Consider the following 27,622-nt stretch of genomic DNA (forward strand, 5'->3'; position numbering starts at 1 on the left):
TCACCAATGCCTTGTACAATTTCATCATAACCTCCCTACTCTTGAATTCAATACTCCGATTTATGAAGGCCAACATTCCAAATGCCTTCTTCACCACACCATCTACCTAAGTATCAGCCTTGAGGGTACTATTTACCATCACTCCTAAATCCCTTTGTTGCTCTGCACATCTCAATGGCCTACCATTTAATGCATATGACCTATTTAGATTTGCCTTTCCAAAATGTAACACCTTACACTTATCTGTATTAAATTCCATCAGCCATTTCTCAGCCCAGCCTTCCTAAATCACCTTTTAATTTACGGTAATCTTCCTCACTGTCCACAACACCACCAATCTTTGTATCATCCGCAAACTTGCTTATCCAATTTTCCACCCCTACTTCCAGATCATTAATATATATAACAAACAACAGTGGACCCAGGACCAATCCCTGAGGAACTCCACTAGTCACCGGCCTCCAATTGGACAAACAATTTTCTACCACTACTCTCTGACACCTCCCATCCAACCTTTGCTGAATCCATTTCACTAGCTCCTTATTTGTACCTAATGTCTCCACCTTTTTTCCTAACCTCCTGTGGGGAACTTTGTCAAAAGCTTTACTAAAGTCTAAATAGACAACATCCACAGCTTTCCCTTCATCAACCTTTTTTGTAACCCCTCGAAAAACTCAATCAGGTTTGTCAAGCATGATCTACCCCTGACAAAACCCTGCTGATTACTCCCTATCAATCCCTGTACCTCCAAAAATTTGTAAATACCATCCCTCAGAACACTTTCCATCAACTTACCCATCACAGACGTCAGACTCACCATATAACCATTTAACCATTTACGGAGCGGAAACAGGCCATGTTGGCCTTTCAAGTTCGGGCCTATATTTCCCAGGTTTACATTTGGACCCTTTCTTAAACAGCGGAACCACATGCGCCACCCTCCAATCCTTTGGCACTATCCCCGTGACCAGTGACATCCTAAATATCTCTGTTAATGGCCCCACTATCTGTCCACAAGCCTCCCTGAGTGTCCTTGGGAATATTTTGTCTGGTCCCGGAGATTTATCCACCTTTATCTTTTTCAACAGCCATCACTACCTCCTCAGTTATCCCTATATGCTTCATGACCTCCCCACTATTTTTCTTTACTTCAACTGGTTCAATATTTTTTCTTTCCTGGCATTTTACTTTCTCTTTCAATACAACTTCGTTTGTCTCAGTCTAATGGAACTACATCAGCTCTTGTTAATCGTTTCCTTATAGCTTACCTTTGAAAAAGGTTTGTCTGCTTCTAAGTTTATTGCAAGAAATACTGCGTGCTCATGAATATGTTGGATTTGATTTGCATTAAGCAGGCCTTAGCAATCTATATTGATTGAAATAAAAACATTCTACATCTCTATCTGAAAGGCATGGTATGTCTCTTAACATTTTATTTATGGCTACTGAAGATATTAAAGCAGTGACATCTGTTTGAAACTTGACAAGTTTTCATCCAAATTCTAATTCAAAACCACCGTTCATTCTGAAGGACTGGGACGATGTCAAGACCTGGACAAATGGACGCTTTTATTCCCTTCTCCCGAAACTGAACAGTAATAAAAGAACATTTTACTTTTAAATGAAGCCCCTGGACTATGCATGAATAAATTAAACCGGCTGCTTGCAGTCAGGTTACATCCTAAAGAACTCCATGGTAAAACCCACGCCTTTCCACTAACGAGCCCGATGGCGGAAGTTCCATGCATTGATAGACGTGACCACAAAGCAATCAGCTCCAGCGATCCCGCCCACCATACCTGCCAATCATACGAATCGGCCAATAGCCGGGGAGGCAGGCGGGACTGGCGCCGCGGGGTTACACGGCGAGGCGTGCAGTATCGTTTCGCCGGGAGCCGGCTGCGATTAAATGGGTGGCAACCAGCGGGACTTCAACGTACTCTTTACTATGGGCGTCGTCCTCTTCGTTCTCACAGTCGCTGCCGCAGACATCGTGCTCTTCAGCTTCTTTTGTTGCTGTCTCATCATCGTCTGCCATGATTCGGGAGGAACCACGACAAAGTCGACTCGCGCAGCAACGCGGTTGCCTATTGGCTGGAACCTTCTTCTCCCGACCACGAATGAATCGGTTCGCCGATTGGTCGGATTTGAGCACCTGCAGAGGGAATACTGGGATTTGTAGTTCAGTGCCGTGGCAGAGCAATTGTACCTCGGCTCACGTTGTCCCGGGACATTGAGCGAACGGATGGAATATGAACTCCTAATCCCGGGTGCTGTCGAGCGCGACGACGGACTTCACGGTTTCGGGTCCCCCTCTCCTGTCCCGGGCAACCGGCTGCCAGGGCCGGAGTAACAGCCGCATCTATTGGCTGCCCGCCGCCAGCCAGCCACTGGTGGAGCGCGATGTTGCGGGGTACGGTAGGGATCGATCGGGCTGGTTAACGAGGGGCCGGCAGCCCCGTGAAAGTGAGTAGTGGCGGCCGGGTCTTTCCCCCTGGCCGGGGGCGAACGCTGAGGAGTCGCTTCCCCCCGCTGTGAAGGCGGAGACGAGGCCTGAGGGCGGCTGTCCCGGGGCAGGACCTGTCCCTCTGCAGTCAGCCTCAGCTCCAACCTGAGCGTCCGAATCCGAATGTCGTCATGAGCAGGCCTCGAAATTCGATGTCGTGACCCTTTAAACAAAAGTAGAAGCACAAAGCTGGAGAAACTCCCCAGTTCAAACAGTACAGTGTCTATAGATACAGAACCAACATTTCAGGGGATGGAAGGTAAAACAATGCTGAAGAAACTCAGCAAGTCAAAGTCTAATTTATACGGATAAAACTTAGATAAAATTGGGGTAGATAAGTTGTTCCCATTGGTGGGGGAGACTAGAACTAGGAGACATAGCCTCAAGATTCAGGGTAGGACAGAGATGAGGAGGAACTGCTTTTCCCAGAGGGTCGTGCATCTGGAATTCTCTACCCATTGACGCAGCGGAGGCAGGTTGGGTAGATTTTTAGGGAATTAAGGGATATAGGGTGATGATCTCATTGAATGGCGGATCAGGCTGGATGGTTAACTCCTGCTCCTATTTTTTATATTCTTGTATGGCAAAGAATCTTAACCAAAGTTTCAGGCTTGAACTCTTCTTCAAGGTATGACCAAATGTAACTTGGCCTATTGCGTCTGACATGTTTAACCCCTGGTGCCTGTTTTGTGCATTGGTGAATGGACCTACCAATATTTGTACCCCTGCATGAATGACCTCACCCTATTTGTCCTGTAATGTCCATTACATCTGATACTACACCAATTTACCAATTAAATGTAAATGAACAAACATCCCTGGAGTAATTAAAAACATGAAAATCTGCTCACTTTGTGGTTGAAGTAAAAACCCAATGCTGGGGAAACTCAGCAGGTCAAACAGGGTACTTTATGTAACAAAGATAAAGATACAATACCAAGGTCATCCCAGCACTGGACATGTATTCTCCTCTCTGCCTTCTACAGGGACTGCTCCCTCTGTGACTTCCTCATCTATTCCTCACCAATTGTCCCCTTGGTACTTACCCAGTGACTGCAGGAGATGCTCAACTTCTGCCTACACCTCCTCCCTAATTACCATTTGGGGCCCTTTCAAGTGAAGTAACGTTTCACTGTGAACCTGCAGGGGTCATCAACTGCACCCAGTGCTTCTGCTGTGGTCTCCTCCACATCAGAGAGACTGTCTGCCAGAATAGCGTGGATCTCCAGGTGGCCATCCATTTCAATTCCCTGTTTTGCTGATAATGTCTGTCCATGGTCTCATGTACTGCCAAACTGAATCCACCCATAAATTGGAGGAACAACATCTCATCCACTGAATGGTGACCCGCTAACCAGATGGCATTGACATTGACTTATCTGGCTTTCATTTAACCCTGCCCCACTCTGTCTCACTTTTCCCTGTCTCCTTTCACACAGACGTCATCAATTTTCACCTTTTCCCTTATCATATCCAATTAACTCCTTTTGTTGGTCTGGATTCCTCCCCCAGCAGCACTGTCTCTATTCTGAGATTTCTTGTTTTTGCTTCATCATTCAGGTGCCTTGCAGTTCGGCATAGGCAATCACATTTCTCCATCTGTTACGATCTCTGACCCCCTGAATTGTAGTTGTTACTCCTTCGGTGAAGGCTCCATCTTTGAGCTGAGACAAAGTCAATGTTGAGTTCATGATTTTACAAGGGAAAAATACTGAAGTGGTTTCCTGTTGCCTTCTTCGGTTGCAATGTCCGTACTGGATGGGTAACCCTGGCCATTGATGACAGATTTATCTGCTAGTGTTTTAATTCCAATTTGTAGAATCTGCTTGTGTTTTTTTTAAACAAAATCCATTTTCTGCAATCCCTAAGGGTGATGTGCAGGCTATCGAACAGAAGGAGCACCTTACACCTCCTTTTGCTGAGCAATTGCGCAGCACTGACACCTTATTCTTTGCTTATTCTTTAAAGGGGCTCAGGCCTGAAACGTTAACAATATATCTTTGTCTCCTATGGCTGAGTTCCTCCAGCATTTTGGTGTGTTTTTAACTACAGTCACGGCATCTGCAGACTTTCGTGTTTCATACATAACCAATGTTTCTGGCTTGAGCTCTTCATCAAGGTATGAGCAAAATGTAATCCTTGGCCTATTGTATCAGACATGTTTATCCCCTGGTGCCTGTTTTGTGCATTAGTGAATGGACCTGTCACTATTTGTACCCCTGCACTTATGACCTCACCCTATTTGTCTTGTCATGTCCATTACACCTGATACTACATGAATTTAAGAAGTAAAACACTTCTTATTATATTATTTCAATGTTGTGCCAAACATGTATTTTCCTCCCAAATAAAAACTAACCCCCCCCCCATCTTGTAACCCTCTATTTTTCTTTCATCCATGTGCCTGTCTTGGGGTTTTTTGAATGTCCCCAATGTTCCAGCCTCCACCACCATCCCTGGCAAGGCATTCCAGGCAGCCACAACTCTATTTTTTTAAAACCTAAACTTTCCTCCCTTTAATTTGTGCAGATTTTCTTTGGTGTTTACTTTCCCCTGCCCAGGGAAAAAGTTGCTAGCTGTCCATCTTATGTATGCTTCTCAGAATCTGACAGGCACCTGCCTCGATTTTGTCATACCTTGATGAAGGGCTCAAAGCCAAAATTTTGGTTATGTATCTTTATCTTTGCCACATAAAGAACACTATTTGACCTGCTAAGTGTCTCCAGCCCTTGTGTTTTCACTTCAACCACAGTGACTGCAGACTTTGGTCTTTTATTTTTAATATTCATCCTTGTTTTTTGTCGGCATCAGTTAGATCAGAAGGAATTTTGATGCTGTTCATGGTCACTGACTTATTTTGGGAAGTTACAACATTGGTAGTTAAAACAGTGACGTGCAAAATACTCTGATGTGAATAATTCCATCGCATAGGTAATTGAAGGCTCCTACCTTCTTTCATTAGATAACCTCAATAAATGCATAAAGTTAAAAATTGAAAAATATTTTTGATGCAGTTGTCAACTATCGTGCAGTATTACTCTGAATTCATCTGAGGACAGTAGAAAAATTGTATATTTAAGTTGCAAAGATGGATGCATATCAATGCGCCAAAAATGTGCTAATCAGTACAGGTGCAGAAAATAGGCTAAATCAGTGCTATTCTCAACTGCATCTATTGTTGAGATTTTGTCACAGCAGCATGTAGCTGTTGCATATGGAGTATTTTATCAGAATCCTGGCTCAGAAGCATACTCACGAGGCAAAGAGACCATTTAACATACATGTAGATTTCTGGGATGCGTGTTGAATTGTAGCACGTGTTTACATTACTCATCAACTCGTGGGGAGATGGAGATGATCATCTAACTCTGAGATCCTCTGAAAATTTGCCTTCAAACACTCTGCCAATAGGGTTAGATATCACCATTAGCAGGTGACTGTCCAAGTTCCACGCCATCCTGACTTGGAAATATATTGGGGTTCCTTCATGATTACTGGATCCAAATCTTTGAACACGACTTATCCAGCTATTGGGAATGGTGAATAAATGTAGACAAATGCATCTGGGAAAAGTGAACCAAAGATTTAGTGAAGACAGTGGTCCAAAAGAAATGCGGGAAAGAGACACTGACCTGCTCACCTGAAGGGTGATGGACAATGAAACCGATGCAAAGGACAAAGTTACACTGCACAGCTTGCAGGTTTGCATTTCAGAATTTAGCTGGTTTCAATGACAGAAAAAACAACCACAAGGCCTATGAATTAGAATTGGTGGTGCACTATACCAGGACACATGAGCTGCTGGAATCTGGAGCAAAACACCATCTGTAGGAGGAGCTCAGCGGGTGGGGCAGCATCAGTTGGAGAAAGAATTTCAGGCATGAACACTTCATGACTTCAGCTCAGCTTCTAACTGGTGCAGGAGCCCTAAACTGCTTTGGGAAGTCAAATTGCATTGACAGTGTTGTCAGCTGCAGTCTCCCGAATAGTTTAAAACAGGAGAATTCTGCTTTTGGAATTCATCTGACATTGTCTTGCTAATCTTGCCCAAGCTGCATTCTGTTCTTGCTGACCATTCTAAGGAAGTAGAATAGTTTGTTTTTCCAGTGGTTATGGCCAGCATGATGATACAATTCCTATTTATAGACCTAAAATAGTTTAAAAGGTGGTATGCCCATCGCTTGAGGTAATAGGCCATCTTGTGTATGTTGCACAGGTGCATCTTGTGAAAGAAGGTGACCAGACAGAGATCACCTGCAAATTGAAGGAACAACATCTCTTCTGTCTGGGCACCCACCAACTGAATGGCATTCACATCAACTTTTCTCATTTCTGTTTTAACACCCCCCCACCCCTCCCCATCCAAGTACCCCAATTAACATGCAATCCCTGGTACATTTTGAAGGATGGGAAGAAACCAGAGCACCTGGAGGAAACCCATGCAGACAGGGGGAGAACGTAATGGCACTGTAACAGTGTTGTGCTAACTGCCGTCTATAATTTAAAAATTTGGATGTACAGCGGGGTAACGGACCCTTCTGATCTTTTTTTAAATTTTTTTTTATTTTTCACACTATAAACCATATTGACCAAGATACATACAGACATTTTTCTTAAATATATACAGTGTCGTTTTCTCCCCCTTTTCCCCCCCTCCCCTCCCTCCCTCACCCCCTTCCCCATTTATTTAAAGTTCAATCTATAAGATACATTAAACCCATTAAACAATGTTGTCACTTAATAAAAATAAACAAGAAATTTTACTGAGTCAATTCTTTTCGTTGTCTTCTCCTTCTGTCATTTTAGGTGGTAGATGTCCATGGTAGGATTTCTCTATTGTGTTTCATGTATGGCTCCCATATTTGTTTGAATATTGTAATGTTATTTCTTAAATTATAGGTTATTTTTTCTAATGGAATACATTTACTCATTTCTATGTACCATTGTTGTACAATGTTGTCTTCTAATTTCCAGGTTGACTATAATACATTTTTTTGCTACAGCTAGGGTTATCATAACAAATCTTTTTTGTGCTCCATCCAAATCGAGTCCAAATTCTTTGTTTTTTATATTACTTAGGAGGAAGATCTCTGGGTTTTTTTGGTATATTGCTTTTTGTGATTTTATTTAATATCTGGTTTAGATCTTCCCAAAATTTTTTCACTTTCTCACGTCCAAATTGCATGAATTGTTGTTCCCGTTTCCTTTTTACAGCGAAAACATCTGTCTGATACTGTTGGGTCCCATTTATTTAACTTTTGAGGTGTGATGTATAGCCTGTGTATCCAGTTATATTGTATCATGCGTAACCTCGTGTTTATTGTATTTCTCATAGTTCCGGAGCACAGCTTCTCCCATGTTTCATTCTTTATGTTTAGATCTTATTCCATTTTTGTTTAGGTTTACCGTTTGTTTCCTCGTTCTCCTTTTCTTGCAGTTTGATGTACATGCCTGTTACAAATCTTTTAATTATCATTGTGTCTGTAATCACACACCCAAAATTGCTTCCTAGACCGCCTCCCAATTTGTCCTCCAAGTAGGTTCCCAGTTGGTAGCATGCAAACACTGTATCGTGAGTTATATTATATTTATCCTTCATTTGTTCAAAGGATAATAATATATTTCCCGAAAAACAACCACCTATTCCTTTGATCCCTTTTCTCTACCATTCTCTAAAAGGAAAGGTTATCTATTGTAAAAGGGATTAGCTGATTTTGCGTCAATATTAGTCCTGGTAGTTGGTAATTTGTTTTATTCCTTTCTACATGAATCTTCCTCCAAATGTTGAGCAGATGATGCAATACCGGTGAATTCCTACGTTGCACCAATTTTTCATCCCATTTATATAGTATATGTTCAGGTATCTTCTCCCCCACTTCATCTAGTTCTAATCTGGTCCAATCTGGTTCCTACCCCGTTCAACAAAAATCGGACAGGCATTTAACCGTGCGGTTCTATAATAATTCTTAAAGTTTGGTAGTTGTAAGCCTCCTTGTTTGTACCATTCTGTTAATTTATCTAGTGCTATCCTCGGTTTTTTTTATCCTTTCCATAAGAATTTCCTTATTATTTTCTTTAACTCCTTGAAGAATTTCTCTGTTAGGTGTATTGGTAATGACTGAAATAGGTATTCTATCCTTGGGAAAATGTTCATTTTAATACAGTTTATCCTTCCTATCAGTGTTAGTGGTAAGTCTTTCCAATGCTCTAAATCGTCTTGTAATTTTTTCATTAATGGATGGTAATTGAGTTTATATAGATGGCAGAGGTTTTTATTTAGTTGTATACCTAGGTATCGCATTGCTTGTGTTTGCCATCTAAATGGCGATTCTTTCTTAAACTTTGTGAAATCCGCATTATTCATTGGCATTGCTTCACTTTTATTTTCGTTGATCTTGTACCCTGACACTTCTCCATATTCCTTCAATTTCCTATGTAATTCTTTTATTGATATTTCCGGTTCTGTTAAGTATATTATAACGTCATCTGCAAATAGACTGATTTTATATTCCTTCTCTTTTATTTTTGTCCCTCTTATTTTATTTTCTGTTCTTATCAGTTCTGCTAGTGGTTCTATAGCTAACGCAAACAGTGAGGGAGATAGTGGACATCCCTGCCTTGTTGATCTGCTTAAGTTAAATTGTTTTGATATATATCCATTTACTGTCACTTTTGCCAATGGCCCCTTATATAATGCTTTAATCCAATTAATATATTTCTCTGGTAGGCTGAATTTTTGTAGTACTTTGAATAAATAATTCTATTGTACTCTGTCAAAGGCCTTCTCTGCGTCTAAAGCAACCACTACTGTTGGAGTTTTATTTCCTTCTACTGCATGAATTAAGTTAATAAATTTACAGATATTGTCTGTTGTTCGTCTTTTTTTAATAAATCCAGTTTGGTCTAGATTTACTATTTTTGGTACATAGTCGGCCAATCTGTTTGCTAATAGTTTAGCTATTATCTTATAACCTGTGTTAAGTAGAGATATTGGTCTATATGACGCTGGTGCAAGTGGATCGTTCCCTGTCTTTGGTATTACTGTAATTATTGCTGTTTTGCATGAATCTGGTATGCTTTGTGTTTTATCAATCTGGTTGATTACTTCCAGGAGGGGAGGAATTAATAAGTCTTTAAATGTTTTATAGAATTCTATTGGGAAGCCATCCTCTCCTGTTGTTTTATTATTCGGTAGTTTTTTTAATATCTCCTGTAATTTTTATATTTCAAATGGTTTTATTAATTTATTTTGCTCCTCTGTTTGTAATTTCGGTAGTTCAATTTTAGTTAGAAATTCATCTATTTTGTCTTCCTTCCCTTTGTTTTCAGTTTGCTCGTAGAATTCCTTGAAGTTTTCATTGATCTCCGTTGGATTATATGTAATTTGTTTGTCCTTTTTCCTTAATGCCAATGCCATTCTTTTAGTTTGTTCTGTCTTGAGCTGCCACGCTAGAATTTTGTGCGTTTTTTTTCTCCTAGCTCATAATATTTCTGTTTTGTCTTCATTATGTTCTTCTCCACCTTATATGTTTGTAGTGTTTCATATTTTTTTAAAACTGCCAATTCTCTTCTTTTAGTTGTATCTTCCTTTATTGCTAATTTTTCTATATTTGCTATTTCCCTTTCCAACTGCTCTGTTTCCCGATTGTAGTCCTTCTTCATCTTAGTTACATAACTTATTATTTGTCCTCTAATGAACGCTTTCATTGCGTCCCATAATATAAATTTGTCTTTCACTGATTCCATATTTATTTCAAAGTACATTTTAGTTTGTCGTTCAATTAATTCTCTAAAATCCTGTCTTTTAAGTAGCATGGAGTTTAATGTCCATCTATACATTCTTGGTGGGATGTCCTCTAGCTCTATTGACAATAACAGGGGTGAGTGGTCCGATAATAGTCTAGCTTTATATTCCGTTTTCCTAACTCTCCCTTGAATGTGGGCTGATAACAGGAATAGGTCTATTCTTGAGTATGTTTTATGTCTACCTGAATAATATGAATTTTCCTTTTCCTTTAGGTGTTGTTTCCTCCATATATCCAAAAGTTGCATTTCTTCCATCGATTTAATTATAAATTTGGTTACTTTGTTCTTTCTGTTAGTTTTTTTTCCAGTTTTATCCATGTTTGAGTCCAAATTAAGGTTAAAATTCCCTCCTATTAGTATGTTCCCTTGCGTATCTGCTATCGACAGACCCTTCTGATCCATGAGTCTGTGCCCACCCCACCCCAAATACACCAATTAACCTACACCCCTGTTCATTTAGAATGGTGGGAGGAGGGAAAAGTGCATTAGTTATAGGCGATCCATTGGTTGGGGAATACACAGGAGACCTTCAAAAGACACTAGCACAACCAAAGATGAGATCGTTGTGGAATAGGTTTATGTGGGTCGGCACAATGTCATTGAGTGAAGGGCCTGAACTGTCGTGCAATGCTCTATTAAATCTCGCCAGTCACACTGGGAGTACTTTCGCCACAAGGACTATGTTTAAAGCATCATCTTGCAAAGAGCAATAAATGTTGGCCTTGCCAGTAACAGCCACGTTCCATCACTTTTTTTGAGTGCAGTTATTTAATTTGTCAACCTTGTGGAGCATGTGGATGAGCATCCTTGTACTCTCCATACATCATAGTACTCCTGCTTTCATTTCAGAACAATGTTCCTGGTTGGCCTCACCGGTGGGATTGCATCGGGAAAGAGCACAGTTGCTGCTGTGTTTCGTGAACTGGGATGTCCTGTCATAGATTCTGATCAGATCGCAAGGCAGAGTAAGTTTTCATTAATTCAAGAGATCCTGGTATGTGAAGATTTAATACAGTAAGTTTCCAATTATCCAAAATCCTTGAAAACTGGGCCTATCTCAGTTAAATAGAGTTTTAGGCTATTCGACCCAGTAGCATCAGGAGAATACGTCTCTCGGCTGTCGCTGATCCCCGACACTTCCCACCATCATCCCCAATCCTGCCCAGGAGCCCAAGGTCTCACCTGACCTGTAAATGGTAGGAGTTTTCATAGGGATTGTCCTCCAGCAGAATTTCAGTGACCGTTAAAAGGGTATTTGATAGAGGGAACAGCTCGGGCGGGCAGGTGGGGCGAGAGCGTGGGCGGGCGGAGCGAGAGGGCGGGTGGGGCGAGAGGGCGGGTAGGCGGGGCGAGAGGGCAGGTGGGCGGGCCGAGAGGGCCGGCGGGCGGGGCGAGAGCGCCGGCGGGCGGGCGGGGAGAGAGCGCGGTTTTCAATTTAAATTCTGAGAATGGCACAATGTAGTTTAGCACAAAGTTGCAGTAACTCATGGCAAAAAAAATGACAATTTATAAATAATCGGTCCTCTCCTTTCCTTCAATGTGTAACGTGGACAAATGTCTCCCTTGTAAAACTGATTCCCTATAGCCCCACCTGAGTACAGTGGGTAAATATTTTTTCAAATTGTGATGCCATGTCTCACCCCAAAAAAACTTTCTGATATTCGGAATTTCAGTTGATCAGTTTTCGGTTGATCAGAAACGTACTGTATTTTAAAATTACAACCTTCCCACATTCATGCAAAATGCACGGGTAAGTTTTTCTCTTTATAGAAGTTGCTTTACCCTGATATATTAAACAGGTTGAAATTGAATTCTTGGTTTGAATTTAATACCAATCTAACTGAAGCACAGATCGTATAATATCAAAACTGGTGCTTTTAGTTGATAAGGAATTGTAACAGATTAATAATCAATAATGAACCACGAATAGTAATGAAATCCCATAAGGCAAGAAATTTGATTAGTTTTGTGCAAACAAATGTGTACATGCCATTGAATTGCATGTCTCTAGAGACAGGAGACATGAGACTGCAGATGCTAGAATCTGAAACACAAACACTTTGCTGAAGGAACTCAGCAGATTGAGCAGCAGTAGTGAGAAAAAGAATTGTCCTTGTGTTGAACCCAAACTCTTCCTCAAGAAGCATCTTGAAGGGTTTAGTCTTAACACGTTCACAAGTCTTTTTCATCTAAGTTTCTGCGGCAGAATTTTTTTTTATATACCATCTTTTTTCTTGCCTTGGTGGCTCCTGAAGATATTTTAGAATAGTAACCTGCTTTATTTACCTCTTTGGGGGTAGAATAGAGGGAAATTTACCTGCGATTTAAACTGTTCATACCCTACAAATGTTTAATGAGAGAGTTGAGAGATTATTGTAAGCAAACCTATGCTGCATTTGCCATGGAAATATTATGTGACATTGAAGAGGGTGCTAAAAGCAGCCATTCTCACCTTTTTTTGGCCAAAGCCCCCTTAAGGCTCTATGAGCCGCTTCCCTGTGAAGCAGTCAAGTTTAATTGGTTTCTTCTGTACTTCTCTCCCACCAACTGCATAAAAAAACGTAAAAAATATTTTGTGCTTTCATTCTGTCCCTTTAAGTGTGCTGTGGCCCCCCCCCCCACCAGAGGGGGCCGGATGCCCCCTGTTGAGAATGTACAATAGTACAATTGTACAATAGTCTGGATTGTGCTTACCTCAACAGTGTTTTATCGATGGTCATCCTTGCAAGCTAGCTTGTCTGATATCCGTGGTGGCAAATTGAAACTCCAGGGCCTTAAACAGTGTTATGGAACAGAGGGACCTGCAGCGCAGGTACCCATCTGATTAAAGATGTCAGCACAGGTAGACAGAGCAGCAAATGTAATGTTGGGGATGCTTGTCTTCATCGGTTGGAGGAATGAATACAAGTGTTGAAGTTACAGTACAAGACATTGGTGATGCCACACTTGGAATATTGGGTGTTGTTTTGGTCACTGAAGGACATTATGAAGTTGGAAAGGGTACAGAAGAGGTTTACGAAGTTATTGGCAGGATTATGGAAATGGAGTTGTGAGAGACTGGAAAAATGTGGCTTGGGAGGGGATCTTATTAAGATCTACAAAATAATGAGGGGCATTGATAGGGTGAATAATACTGTCTCCTTCCTAGAATAGGGGAATCCAAGATGAGAGGGGATGTGAGGGGGTGGGCACATGAAACAAGCTGCCAAAGTGGTAAAGCTTCCTTTAAAAGCATTTGAATAACTCCATGGGAGGGAGAGGATTGGAGGGTTCTGGGCCTAATGTGGGATGAAAGTAAGACGGCGCATTATTTGGCATGAACAAGCTGGGTCTGTTTCCTTGGACTCTAAGAGGATAGAGCACTGAGTAAAATGCATTTTAAAAAAAAAAGGGATAGTGTCTGAAACAAGAAAAGGTGGGACTCTTTTGAAAGAACAGTAAGAGTGGGTCATTTGAGATATTTGAAATTATTACAAAGGATAGCACAATGGTGCAGCAATTGCTACCTCCCAGCTCTAGCAACCTAGTTTACTTCTAATCACTGGCCTGATTTGTGGGGAGTACTCATGAAAGTGTGAGTTCTCTGGATGCTCTGGTTTCCTCCCCACATCCCGAGTGCTGATGTGCTATTTAGCTTTGACATATTATTTCTAAAGCATACAAGTGACAAAAGATGCAAGAGAGTTGATGGGCTGCAGTGTGGAGAATCTTGTCTGTCGCATGACCCTAATTGGAAGTCGCAGCACCTCCCCATCAAGGTTGGACTCTGCTCTCCCATTCGTGCACACCTGACCATTGGCCCCATGAATTACCTAGCGATTACCTGAGCTGGACCCTCCAGCTTACTGTACCATGTGGGGCTACTCTTCCTATTTTACTCTTCGGCCCTGAGATGAAGCCTGCTTCACTTCAGGTCGCGAACTGTAGAAATTGCTGGAGGCATCATTATTAAAGTGTACACTAAGTAGGGATCAGGGCTGTTGTATATTAATATTGTGGTTAACATCTGAACCTTGTCCATGTTTGACAAGGAACAGTGGGAAACGTCCTTGGTTGTGTTAAGTCTGTATAAACAGTTGCTAGTATCGATAATTCCATCTGACGTGACTGGGTTGTACTGTGCTTGTACAAGTGTAAGCAGTTGCTAGTATCAGTAGTGTTGAGTCTGATGTGACTGATTATACTGAGTTGTGTGATAGAGTATTAATGTGTGTTATCCCTGTTGTCAACCCTTGCATGTGTTTTAATAAAGATCATTCTTGTGTCCAGACTCATTGCTCTTTGATCCCATCAAACTTGTTTCCCTTCCACACAACATGAGCACTTGAGGAAAAAATAAGTTGTGGATGAATAGAAGGGGGAATTGGACATGGAATTGTTCTGCTGATATGGACAATGGCCTCTTAGCAGATTGTAATAAGCAAGTTGAGAACAGATGCAGGTATTTGTTAGGGTTGGTGTAGAGATGTTTCATTTCTGGAGAGAGAATAAAGATCATAAATTTAAAGTAGTCACCAGTAAATCCAAAGGGAATTCCAGGGAAATGTGTTTGTGTAACTTGGTAGAATGTGCATGAGATCATCGTGGTGTAGCTAACAAGTCTACAGTCCCCAAGGCTATTGTGATTTTTGGTTTGGAAGTTTCCTACAAGTTCACTTCACATCAAGTACTGAACAGTGTTGTGTGTTCCATTCTGGAAATTTCCGAAAGAGAGCTTCTAAATTATTTTTCAGTTCAGAAATACTGAACTTGCTGAGCTAAGAAAAAAAATGACTCCAGATATATTCTTGCCACTTTTTTCAAATTTATTCATTTACATGGAAATTCTCCACTCACTCATGGACTATTCGACCACCTTGTATTGCTGTTCCTTAATCCTGAACCTACTTCATCTCATCTTTCAAATAAATCTTCTCCCCGTGTTCCTATTTATCTTCCTCTAATACACATCACCATTTGCCTTGAATGTGATGGTAGCAACAGCTTTAAATCAAGCATTCTACGTTTTCATAATAAATCTTGAACAGTATTGGGGGAAAAAGTCGAGGGAGATGTGAAGTAATTCATTATTAATTTATAAGATGGACAGTTTTATTTTCAAGTATTTCTCTTATTTGTCTCACTCCCTGATACAGGATTAATTTCCAGAGATGCAGAAAGTCCTTGATAGAGGCATTGGTCTTTGCTGTTTCAGCCAGGCAAGGTGTTAGGAGTTGCATGCAAAGCAGGTTAATGAGTGCATGCAAAGCATTTTTAGTTTATTTGCAAAGTGACAATTGTAAAGCTAAGGATGTTCAACATCTTATTTTGATTTGATGAAGCACTGCATATGTTTTTGGTCCCCATATTGATATCCAATGGATGGAGAGGCACCAGAGATGATGCAAATGAATTTTAATCTTTCAGAAAAGATTAATGAGCTGAGTGCTATTCTCAAAGGGATGACTGGAAGAGAGGCCTATAAATTATGGAGAGGTTGATGTGGTAAACATCACAGATATGAGTGATACCAGGATGAAGGATTCATTAGTATGACACTATCACTGACAGCGAATTCAGAGAAGTTTCCTTCTTCATTGAGGGATTTGAATACAGAATCTTGAGGTGAAAGTGATTGTGATGAAGGAAAACTTGATAAACACAGTGGGAGAAATGAATAGGTGTTATTAGGATCAACTAAAGATAAATTAAGGATATCTGCTGTTGATTTTTTTTAAACACTAACTATATCCAATTAGGGTTGTTTGTGTATGTAAATGAAAATGACACCATAAGATGACGAATTAGTACCCTGTATTTTTTTTCCTGTAAGTTGTTGCAATGGACTCGCCTGTGTACTGGGCAATAGTGGATTCCTTTGGTGAGGAGATCCTGCTGGAGGATGGCGCCATCAACAGGGAGAAGCTGGGCAGCATCATCTTTTCCAGTCGAGAGAAGCAGCAGCTCCTGAATTCCATCACTCATCCAGCCATCCACAAAGCCATGCTCAGACAAGTCTTCAAATACTTTGTACGAGGTAAGGGGGGTAAACTGCATGCAACATTTTGCTTTGTGTTAAACTTGTGCTGCAAGAGTTCAAAAGCTATCATTTATGGAAGTATCTAAATATGTTGGTGTTTTAGTTGCTGTTCATTCTTGTGAAAGCTAGAAAGTGTAAGGCAGGAAAACCTCCCGTACATATCATGATGGCCTGTAGCCATGTGATCTTAGAAGAGATGACAGAAGCTAAAGCCTATGAAGGAAAATGTATTGGCTGGAACATTCTTCTCTAGCATTCTTCTTTTGGCCATCAGAACATAGAACATCATAGCACAGTATAGGCCCTTTGACCCACAATGTTGAAGCAATCTTTATAAACTAACTCAACAATCTAAGCCTCCTACCCATAACCCTCTATTTCTCTTGCATCCATGACTCTGTCTCAGATTCTTTTAAATGGCCTTATTGTACCAGCCTCCATCACCACACCTGGCAATGCATTCCAGACACCCACTGCTGAAGCAGTGTAGGGTGATTGCTATCCCAATATGATATAACCATCTCACCATTACAGCACCGAAACAGGTCAATTTGGCCCTGCTAGTCTGCACTGATCCAAGTACCCTCCTCTCATCCCACCTACCAGCACTCTGCCCATATCCCTCCATCCCCCTCCCCTCCATATACTCATCCAACTCTTTCTTAAATGACAAAATTGACACTGCCTCCACCACCTTTCCCAGAAGCCCATTCCACACAGTAACCACTCTTTGAGTAAAGAAGTTTCCCCTCATGTTACTCCTAAACCTTTGCCCGTCAACTCTCAACCCATAACCTCTTGGATCCATCTCTCCTACTCTCAATAGGAAAAGACTTTCCACATCAACTCTATCTATCCCTCTCATTATCTTAAACACCTCTATCAAATCCCCTCTCAGCCTTCTTTGTTTCAAGGAATAAAAACCTAATTTGCTCAATCTTTCCTTGTATTCCAGATGCTAAAACCCAGGCAACATTTTTGTAAATCTTCTCGGCACTCTCTCTATCTTGTTAATATCCTTCTGATGAATCGGTGACCAGAACTGCACACTGTTCTCTAAATTTGGCCTCACCAATGCCTTGTACAGTTTCATCATTACTTCCCAACTCCTATATTCTATGCATTGATTTATATAGGCAAGCATACTAAAGGCATTCTTCACCACCCTATCCACATGCGCTTCTTTCTTCAGGGAACAATGCACCGTTATTCCTAGATCTTTCTGTTCCACTGGATTCTTCAACGCCTTTCCATTTACCACACATGTCTTGCTTTGATTATTCTTTCCAAAGTGAAGGACCTCAGCATTAAACTCCCATCTGCCATCTTTCTGCCCACTCCTCTAAGCAGTTTAAATCCTCTGCAATCTTTGAAAACCCTCTTCATCATCCACAATTCCCCCTATTTTAGTATCATCTGCATATTTACTAATCCAATTTACCACCCCATCCTCCATATCATTAATATATATGACAAACAGCAATGGTCCCAATACCGAATCCTGAGGTACACCGCTTGTCACTGGCCTCCATCCTGACAAACAATTATCTACTACTACTCTCTGGCTACTGTTGAATCCATTTGACTATCTCCAAATCAATACCCAGGGACTTAGCCTTCCTAACTAACCTCCCATGTGGAACCTTATTGAAGGCCTTACTGAAATCCATAATAGACAACATCCACTGCTCTATCTTCATCAACATTCCTAGTCACCTCTTCAAAAAAATTCAACAAGATTGGTCAAACACGACCTTCTACGCACAAATCCGTGTTGAATGTCCCTGATCAGACCCTGTCCCTCTATATACTTATATATACTATCTCTAAGAACGCTTTCCATCAATTTACCTACTACAGATGTCAAACGTACAGGCCGATAATTGCTAGGCTTGCTCCTCAAATCCTTTTCAAACAAAGGAACCACATGTACAACACACCAATCCGTCTCTAATGACATTTGAAAAATCACTGCCAGAGTCTCCACTATTTCCTCAGTAACTTCTCAAGGTCCTGGGGAAAATCCTGTCAGGACCTGGAGACTTATCCACCTTTATGTTTCAAAAACTCCAGTATTAACTCTTTCTTAAACACTATAGTCTCCATATATTACCCCCTTTGCTTCCTTTACCCTGCACAGTTCAATATCTTTCTCCTCAGTAAATACTGAGGAAAATAAATTGTTCAAGACCTCCCCCATCTCTTTTGGCTCCACACACATTTGTCCTTTCTGATTCTCTATTGGACCAATTTTATCTCTCACTTTACTTTTGATATTTACATATTTATAGAAACCTTTTGGATTTATTTCCACCCTGCTTGCTATAGCCACCTCATACATTCTTCTAGCTTTTCTAATTTCTTTCTTAAGATTCTTTTTACATTCAATATAGTACCCAAACATCTCCTTTTTTCCCTGTTTCTTATATTTATTGTAGTACTCCCTCTTTTTTTCGAACCAAGTTTCCAATATCCCTTGAGAGCCATGGCTCTCTCAAACTTTTGACCTTGCCTTTCAACCTAACAGGTTTATAAAGATTTTATATTCTTAAAATCTCTCCATTTCTCTATTACATCCTTCCCAGAAAAATTGTCCCAATCAACCCCTCCTTTCACATCTCCTCAAACTTAGCTTTTCCCCACTCAAAAACCTCAACTCTGGGCCCAGACCTATCCTTTTCCATAATTACCTTGAAGCTAATGGCACCATGATCACTGGACCCGAAGTGCTCCCCCACACATACCTCTGTCACCTGACCCATCTCATTCCCCAACAGTAAATACCTGACCCATCTCATTCTCCAATAGTAAATCCAACACAGCTCCCTCTCTAGTTGGTACCTCCACGTATTGATGTAAAAAGCTATCCTGCACACATTTTACAAACTCCAACCCGTCCAGCCCTTTCACGGAATGGGTTTCCCAATCAATATTCGGAAAATTAAAATCCCCCACAATCACTACCCTGTGCTTATTACAAATATCTGCTATCTCCCTACTAATTTGTTCCTTTAATTCGCGTTCCCCATTCAGTGGTCTATAAATACACCCCTATAATTTTAACTTCCCCTTTCCCATACCTCATTTCCACCCAAATAGCCTCCCTGGATGAGCCTTCTATTCTATTGCACCTAAGCACCGCTGTAATATTTTCTCTAACAAGTAGTGCAACCCCACCCCCTCTTGCCCCCCCCAGTTCCATCACACCTAAAGCAATTATATCCAGGAATATTTAACTGCCAATCACATCCCTCCTGTAACCATGTTTCACTAATCGCTACCATGTCATTCTTCCAAGTGTCAGTCCATACCTTCAGTTCATCCACCTTCCGTACAATGCTCCTAGCATTAAAATATATGGATTTTAGAGATTTCCCACTTTTTACTTCCTGTAGGCCCCTATCTTTACCAACACCTCTCTTATGATCTTTTGCAATCAACCTCTGTCCATCTTCATATCGAGCATCCCCCTTTTCTATTACCTGCCTTTCCCCCTCAAACACTGTCTACAAGCTTTCTCTGATTGCACTCTAACCTTCTCCTTGCTGTTCTCCTTCTTTTGGTTCCCTCCCTCCCGCCATTCTAGTTTAAAGTCTCCTGAGTAACCCTAACAAACGTCTCTGCCAGAATCCTGGTCCCCCTGGGGTTCAAATGCAACCCGTCCTTTTTGTACAGATCACCACTGATGACTGCAAATTTCAATGCATACATTAAACACAGCCATAAATCTGTATGCTCTTTCATGGCATTCTGGGAAAGTGTGATTGAGAGCCTGTCCCATGAGTTCTCTGATAGTGGTGGGGAAAACTTGCTATCATCTGACCTAGATCTACCCTTGCATATTTTGCAGGAATGACCTGTTTCTTTTCAGTTGCACACATTGCACTGAATCAAGTGTTGTACTAAGAGTAAAGAACACCTTGTACTGTGTTATCAGCTGTAGCAGATTTCATAGCACTTTTGCCTTCAAATCAGAAGGTGGTGGATATGAGTGTCACTCCGGAGATATGAGCGTAAATCTACGTTGAAGGTCAAATATATTGCTACTGTAGCAAGCCAAGTGGCTGCCCATGCAGCTGGCCAAACGGCCACGCAATGCCACAGGTCTAATCGCCATTTATGCAGCTGGCTGAATGCCCGCGAAATGCCACGGGCCTGATCGCTGCTGGTGCAGCCAGCTGAACGGTTGTGTGACACTGCAGGCCAAATCACAGTGCATGGGGCAGTTAGGTATGCACCCATAAGATGGTGCAGGGCTCCTGTTTTCTCCACTTTAAGCCCCATGCTTTTGTGAGTGTCGGAAGGATGTTATGATGTCACACCCGGTCCCAGGTGTCTGGGCCAGAAGTGACTTAAAAAGAGAAGCAAGTTTGAATAAACAGATTTTTCTGACTAACTATGTTGCAGCAGACGCCACAATTGGTGACCCCAATGTGATTTGAACACACCGCTTTCTGATCTGTTTACCATGGACTGACTCAAATCAGCATATTTGGACCCAACCACCCCTTTTCACTGCCCACACTACACAATTTTAAGATGAAAAATTAACCAAGTTCTGGTCTGCTCCATGGCTGTAAAAATTCTTAGAATGCTATTTTTGAGGGAGATTTGTGTCCTTGCAGTTCTTCAGGAAGCATTACTTTCTTCTTAAAATATTTTTATTGATTTTATACATAACATAACATAACAATTATAGCACGGAAACAGGCCATTAGGCCCTTCTAGTCCGCACTGAACCAAACACCCCTTTCTAGTCCCACCTCCCTGCACAATGCCCATAACCCTCCATCTTCTTCTCATCCATATACCTGTCCAACCTTTTCTTAAATAATACTTTTAAAAAAACCGAAGTCAATAATTAATTTATATGGAATGCAAAGTGTAAATGAGAAATTACACAAATCCGCATATTGCATCACATCCATAATTACATAACAAGAGTAAATATAATATACAAAGACAAATAACCAAATGTTAATCAAAACCCACCCCCCAACCACATTGCACAGTAGAAAGAAAGATTAAACTTCACTCCTAAAAGTGAATGGAAAAGAAGCTAACAAAACTCAGATTATAAAATATATCTAAAGATTGTGGTGATAATTCAAAAATGGTCCCAAATGTTGTGGGGACCATATTACTAGAATTATTAATTAAATATTGAATCTTTTCTGAACTTAAACAGAACATAATATCTTCAACCACTGAGGATGAGTGGGTAGGACGGCGCCCTTCCACCTGAGTAGTACAGCAAGTCTGGCCAAAAGAGAAGTAGAAGACAAATGGGGTCAACAAAACCTCATCTTCTCCCGTTGTACTGAAAAGCGCTACCAAAGGATTTGATTCTGACTTTGTATCCAAGATTAAAGATAAAGTTTGGAAAAACTCTCTTCCAGTACTTTTCAAGACTAGGACAGGATGAAAACTTGTGAATTCAAGAGGCGTCATCTCTCTTGCATTTATCACAACATGAGTTTTACCTTCAGATAAATACAAGGTAATTTGGCTTTGGAATATGGCTGTGGACAGCCTTAAATTGTAATAAACAATGGCAGGCACATGACGACATGGTATTGACTAACCTAAAAATTGAATCCCAGATTCCTTCTGATGTGGACAAATTTAAACCTGTTCCCAAGCATTTTTAGTTTTAAATATCAGGGCATGCCGTAGGTCAGCTATTTCATTATGTATGAAGGATTTTAAACCTTTACTCAAAGGTTGTAAATTAAAAAGCATATCCACAACATTCATATCTGATGCCCTAAGAAAACCAGGCATTTGAGATTGAAGAAAATGCCTGATTTGCAAATATTTTTTAGTAACCCTAAGTGTTACTCAACAGGTCAAACAGAGTCCTTTATATAGCAAAGATAAAGGTACAGAACCTGCATTTTGGGATTGAGCCCTTCATCAAGGAATAAAAAATGTAGGTGGGTGACCGAGTCCTGGGCACCTGCGACATTTTGCTATTTCCTTAATGAAGGGCTCAAACCCAAAGCGTTGGTTCTGTATCTTTATCTTTGATATATAAAGGACTCTGTTTGACCTGCTGAGTTTCTCCAGTCTTGTGCTTTACTTCAACCACGGTGTCTGCATATTTTACCACTAAAGTCAGTTTTGTGGAAATTTACTACACTTAAATTGGATGCTGCTTTTCCAATTTCAGAACAAGATCAAAAAGTCCCATTGTTTATTTGATTGGGGAAATGGTAAAAGTGAAGTCATTTGTAATGTACATGGGTAGAAAAGGTGGAGAAGGATGTGGGCCAAATCCAGCAAATGGGACTAGCTTGGTTAGTATGGATAAGTTGAGACAAATGGCTTATTTCTGTGCTATAGAATTTGATGAAACCTTAAACTTCGAAGGAAACTAAAATTGTGAAAGGTGCTATGCAAATGTCGTCATATTTGCTCAATATGGCACCATTCTGCAACCCAGAAGGTGAAATATTCCCAATGTTACAAAGCACCTGCATTTGGTTTTTTGTAATATTTCCTCAGAACAGCATTTCCACTTCAACGGGTAATACTTCATTTCCAAAATATCCATAACTTCTCCAAATGGGATGATTTAGCAGCAGGAGTGCTCAGTAGTATTGAGTTGTCAATACAGTAGTTGTGAGTATGGACAGTGAGAAGGTTTAGTGACCCATTAACTAAAGTTGGTATTGAACCTAGAATTCGGATGTGGAAAAGGCCGTACTTTAACCGGTTTCCTATTTATTTGCTAAGAAATTTTGACTTCATTCATAGGAATGTGAATACATGTGGTTGACAAATAGTCACTTTGGTACAGTGCAAGAGTGTAACTGTTTCTTTTATCTCTGCAGGGTATCGATATGTCATTCTTGATGTCCCTCTCTTGTTTGAGACAAAAAAAGTGACTAAATTTATGAAACATACTGTTGTTGTGTACTGGTAAGTTTACGTCAATCTGTAAGCACATTGGCTCAACATCAAAGGAAGCCGTGAACTTCATGGCGAGCAGGACCACACCTGATAACTGGCAAAATCAAGCAAAGGGTCCAGAAAAAAAATGGAAATTAAAAAAGGCCAGATGCTGGAAATATAAAATGAAAATAAAAATGCTGGAAAAATCTGCAGGTTGTGGATAGTAGCAATAGAAAAAGAAGCAGTGTTAATGCACAAGGTCAAAGGTCCTTCATTAGAGCAGAAGATCCTTCAACCTGAAATGTTAGTTCTGTGTCTATTTCGTGACTTGCTGAATTTTTCCATCATTTCTTTTTTTCTTAATTTGGAATAGTAGAAACCATTAGCATAATGTGAAAAGAGAACTGCTGGAGGAACTCTGAAGGACAGTGAGCATCCATAGAGGGAACTGGACAGTCGGCAGTCTGATGCAGCTGGATATAAAGCAGCTCCCTGCCATGATTGGGGTGGAATGGACCAAGGTGTCCACATTATGGTCATGGTTAATTGTGGATTTGGGGACTGTTGAATTCCTGATGAACCCCAGTTCCACAAACCAGCTGGATATGTTCACTTTGCTGTTCCTTGCCTTGGTGTCATTGTTATTGTAACTGCAAATAAGAGCAGTTAAACCCAGTTTTAGTTCTGAGTCGATGAGAAGAGGCTAATGTGGTTGGTGTGTTCTTCTATCTTGCAGATTTTTACCTGCAAAATTGTCTTCAGGTACAGTATTGTATGGGAAATTAGTCTCTTGTATCTCCATTTTCATTTTGGGAGGACAGGGATGAAATTGTTCAGACCATTTTTCTACAAAGGTTGGTAGTTTATTTTGTGCTGGCTCCTTTCTTCATCAACCAAGAGTGGTGAATAGAGACCAAGGAAATGCTTCGGCAGGGAAATCTTGCCTCAAGGGGTAAAAAGATGCCTTTTCTCTTTCTCTTTGGATTTATCACTTCCTAATAGAGCTGAATCGTACAATACTGTGGGAATCATTGGTTATTCAGTAATTCCTCAACCCTAATCTCCATGTAAGTCGTTTATTATCATTTGATTGCACAAGTACAACTCAACAAAAGTGTTCTCCGGTCCTCGGTGCAAAACATGCAGACACACAACCAGGCATAACACACATACAGGCAAGCAATACATATGCAGGGCAAGTATTCATATATACAAAAAATAAATATTGCTTCGTATTGTTAAGTGTTGAAAAGCTTAGCTTTGTTCTGATTTTCTCATGAAAGAAATTGGACATGGAGGCTCGAAAGCTGCATAATGAACAGGAATAAGAAGTTTCTTTGTGCTTTATATTTTTACCTCAAATACCAAAAGAATTTATATCTTTTATGACTGACTAGGCAAAGCCTGTCCTATTGTCTATACCTTAGCAGATAACCATTTAGACTTGAAGGTTAGCAAGATCTTCAACTTTCATTTTTGATAAATTCGTCTTCATTGTGTGCCTGACATTCGCTTTTACAATTTAAGTTAATACATTGAGTTTACTTTTCTAAAGTTCAATTGGCTAAATTTACTCTTAACATTTCCTCGTAATGTGACCGTATAAGACTGAAGAAGGTCTTGTTCCTCTCTTTCCATTTTTTTTGGGAGGATACCTGTCGTACCTTGTCTTTAGTTTTCAGTGTGAATCTGATACATAATCCTATTGTTGCCCTTTTTGGATCACCTAAGACAACTGATTTGAATTTAACTAGGTCTCAATCCCACGTCATCTCTTCTGCTTCCCTGATTGTTAGTCTTTCGATACTGATGATAGCATGTCTAACTTTTGGAAAAAATTAGATGTTCTTCTGTTGTAATGGATTTAAATTTTCTGAGTTTATTGGGTTCTTCTATTAATTATTTTCATAATTTATAAGATCATTTGGATCTTGTTTTGTGAATTTGTGGTTTCTTATAATGGTAGTGAAATTTTATGAACCTACCAGATAACTTCAGAAAGGAAGGGGTTAGAATTTGTAGCATAGTATAATATTTACTCTTTTAAATCTTTTTCAATTAGCCATGTGCTAATTTCTCCATAGCCATCCAGGATCTTTTCCATTTGCATTTATTCTCTGAAAATTACTCCAGTGAACCTTCATCCTGCAGATTGTTGCAAAAAAAGCCAAATCTTCATCTTCTCATTCAACCTTTCATTAGACATATCTTGTACGAGTGTGCTACTTGCGTGTGTTACACAGAAGTAATTGTGTCTGTTGTGCCATAGTGACCCTCAAGCCCAATTGACTCGGTTGATGAAGAGAAATAACTTGACCCAAGCAGAGGCGGAGCAGCGCATTAGTATGCAGATGCCTTTGGAACAAAAGCGAAAACTGGCCAGCCACGTGATCGATAACTCTGGAGATTCTGCCAGTACATACCGGCAGGTCTGCAAACTACACTCTCAGCTAGAAGACTCCATGGACTTTTTAGCAGTAAGGTTTCTAGCTGTGATCACCCTCACTGGATTTGGAGGCCTTTTGTACATGTTGATAAAAAGATATATTTTTTAAGGTTTGCTGAAAATCAAGATTAAGTCAGAACAAATACTTTGTTTTACCTCAAGAAAGGCCCTGTGTAAATTGGGAGTATTAGATGGAGTGTGAGTGCTGCTCCGGCTGCTGAGCAATCTTCATTTCAACCCATTTCCCTTTCAGTGATTGTCATTATCTCTCCCTTCTGTATCTCTGAAATTGAAGAAATGACTGTACAAATGATCAATAGGCATTCTGTTTGCTAGCTTCTCACAGCTGAAATGTACCAATCAAGTGATGCGATTTCCAGTGCTTTGAGAAAGCTGTAGCATTAAACCATGCTCGAGCTTTATTTGAGCAGGAGAGGTGAGTGAACTTGTACATTCGTATTTTTGCAATACGCAAAGCAGCGGAAGAAACTTGGCAGGTCACCCAGCATCCCTAGGAAGCAAAGGATATGCCTGTAGAAAGGTACAGGTCTGATACGTTAGTTACCCTTTATGGATGCTGTGTGAACTGCACTTGAGCACAGGATCTGCAGACTTTCTTGTTTAACTCCAGTCTTATTTATAGGCTGAGGTATTAGGAGTAGATTTGGGATCAGGGAAAGAATTAAATGTTGTGCTACTGAGCATGGGTCCAGTGACTTATTCAATCTCCTGGGCAAGCATAATGCACCAGCAACCACTTACAATGAATTTGCCACATGTTGTCCTTTGGAATGATATCTATTGATTTCTTATTCCAATAACTGCTCTATTGGTTTTGCTGTCTGGTTTATGACATCAAGAAAACACGATGCAATATTGACCTCTAGTGATGGCACAAGTGCAAAATAGGCTGCCAATCTACGATTTTGGGTTTTTTTTTTACAACTTTTCAAATTTAAGTTGACGCAGATTGGATGACATGTTATTGAGTGGCATAATGAATATAATTGGGTGGCGCAGATGTACCTGTTACTGTGCTGTATCTCTAAATGGAAAAAGTAAATAAAATCCTCTGCCTGATTTTGCCTCAGACTAGTTTCTCCATCCATATTTCCAAAAGCATTGGCATTCTTATTGCAGCTGCAGTGGGGTTGATGTCTCTTTAACCAGTATTACAGTTCGTTAAGGAGCAGATTTCCATTCAAGCAGTGCTGTAACTCTGGTGTCCTCGCTCTCCAGTGTTGCCATCCTACTTCTGTGCTACTCCGCACCAATGATGAGTAGACATTGTGGAAGATGGTAGGATGTCATTGCATTTCTCATTGGTGAAGCTTGCTGCACCAAATTACTTCAGTGATTATTTCCACCATCCTGTCATCCCATAAGAGTTGACCTAAACATTTTTTTAAAAACTGGCAAGTGAAATTTGTTAAATTGATTTAGTTTAACACTGTTACAGCGCCAATGACTGGGTTAGAATATGACACTGTAAAGAGTTTGTATGTTCTCCCCATTGACCTGCGTGAGTTTCCTCCAGGTGCTTTGGTTTCCTCACACACTCCAAAACATTTGGAGTTGGTCGGCTAATTGGGCGGTACAAGTTTCATAGTCCGGAAGGACCTTCTACCATGCTGTATCATTAAAGTTAAAATCTTTAAAAAAAAATTACTGATCACTTGTTCAGTAGCTTTTCCATGAGAAGATTTTGTTTTTCTGTTACAACATAAACCAGCAGCAATAGAAATTCGCCAAGACAATGGTATCTTCAAAAGGAATTTTTATTAATAACACAACTCTTCTTTCTTAGCCCCACTAATCAAGTGTGTGTATGTGTGCGCACATTCTGAAACGTCATTTTTAAAGTTCAGTCTTACAAATCTTTTGTGTTGAAACTTGGTCTTTAAATGATTGTTCAAAAGTTCTCAAAACTCATGAATTGTTGTAGTTG

General features: G+C 40.3%; 2 protein-coding genes across 4 annotated transcripts in view; one reads left to right on the forward strand and one right to left on the reverse strand.

Annotated features, from left to right (window-relative positions):
* Positions 1 to 2,617, reverse strand: part of LOC138746774 (glycylpeptide N-tetradecanoyltransferase 1-like) — a 57,367-nt gene extending 54,750 nt beyond the window's left edge. Inside the window, exon 1 of the mRNA XM_069905192.1 lies at positions 1,941 to 2,617. Within this exon, the coding sequence (XP_069761293.1) occupies positions 1,941 to 2,038 (98 nt within the window). The 5' untranslated portion in view covers positions 2,039 to 2,617. The remainder of the gene's footprint in view (positions 1 to 1,940) is intronic.
* dcakd (dephospho-CoA kinase domain containing) lies at positions 2,170 to 26,754 on the forward strand. Of its 3 annotated transcripts, none has more exons than XM_069905194.1 (5): positions 2,170 to 2,765; positions 11,162 to 11,277; positions 16,125 to 16,328; positions 23,168 to 23,255; positions 25,498 to 26,754. In XM_069905194.1, exons 2-5 carry the CDS (start codon positions 11,166 to 11,168, stop codon positions 25,781 to 25,783), a joined length of 690 nt encoding a protein of 229 aa, XP_069761295.1. In that variant the 5' UTR covers positions 2,170 to 2,765; positions 11,162 to 11,165; the 3' UTR covers positions 25,784 to 26,754. The 3 variants fall into 3 exon arrangements, with proteins under 3 accessions (XP_069761295.1, XP_069761294.1, XP_069761296.1); XM_069905193.1 differs by having other exon boundaries at positions 2,170 to 2,466; XM_069905195.1 differs by having other exon boundaries at positions 2,170 to 2,413.
* The last annotated feature ends 868 nt before the right edge of the window (positions 26,755 to 27,622 follow it).

This window comes from Narcine bancroftii, chromosome 12 (genome assembly GCF_036971445.1).
Source record: "Narcine bancroftii isolate sNarBan1 chromosome 12, sNarBan1.hap1, whole genome shotgun sequence".
Taxonomy (NCBI): Eukaryota; Metazoa; Chordata; class Chondrichthyes; order Torpediniformes; family Narcinidae; genus Narcine; species Narcine bancroftii.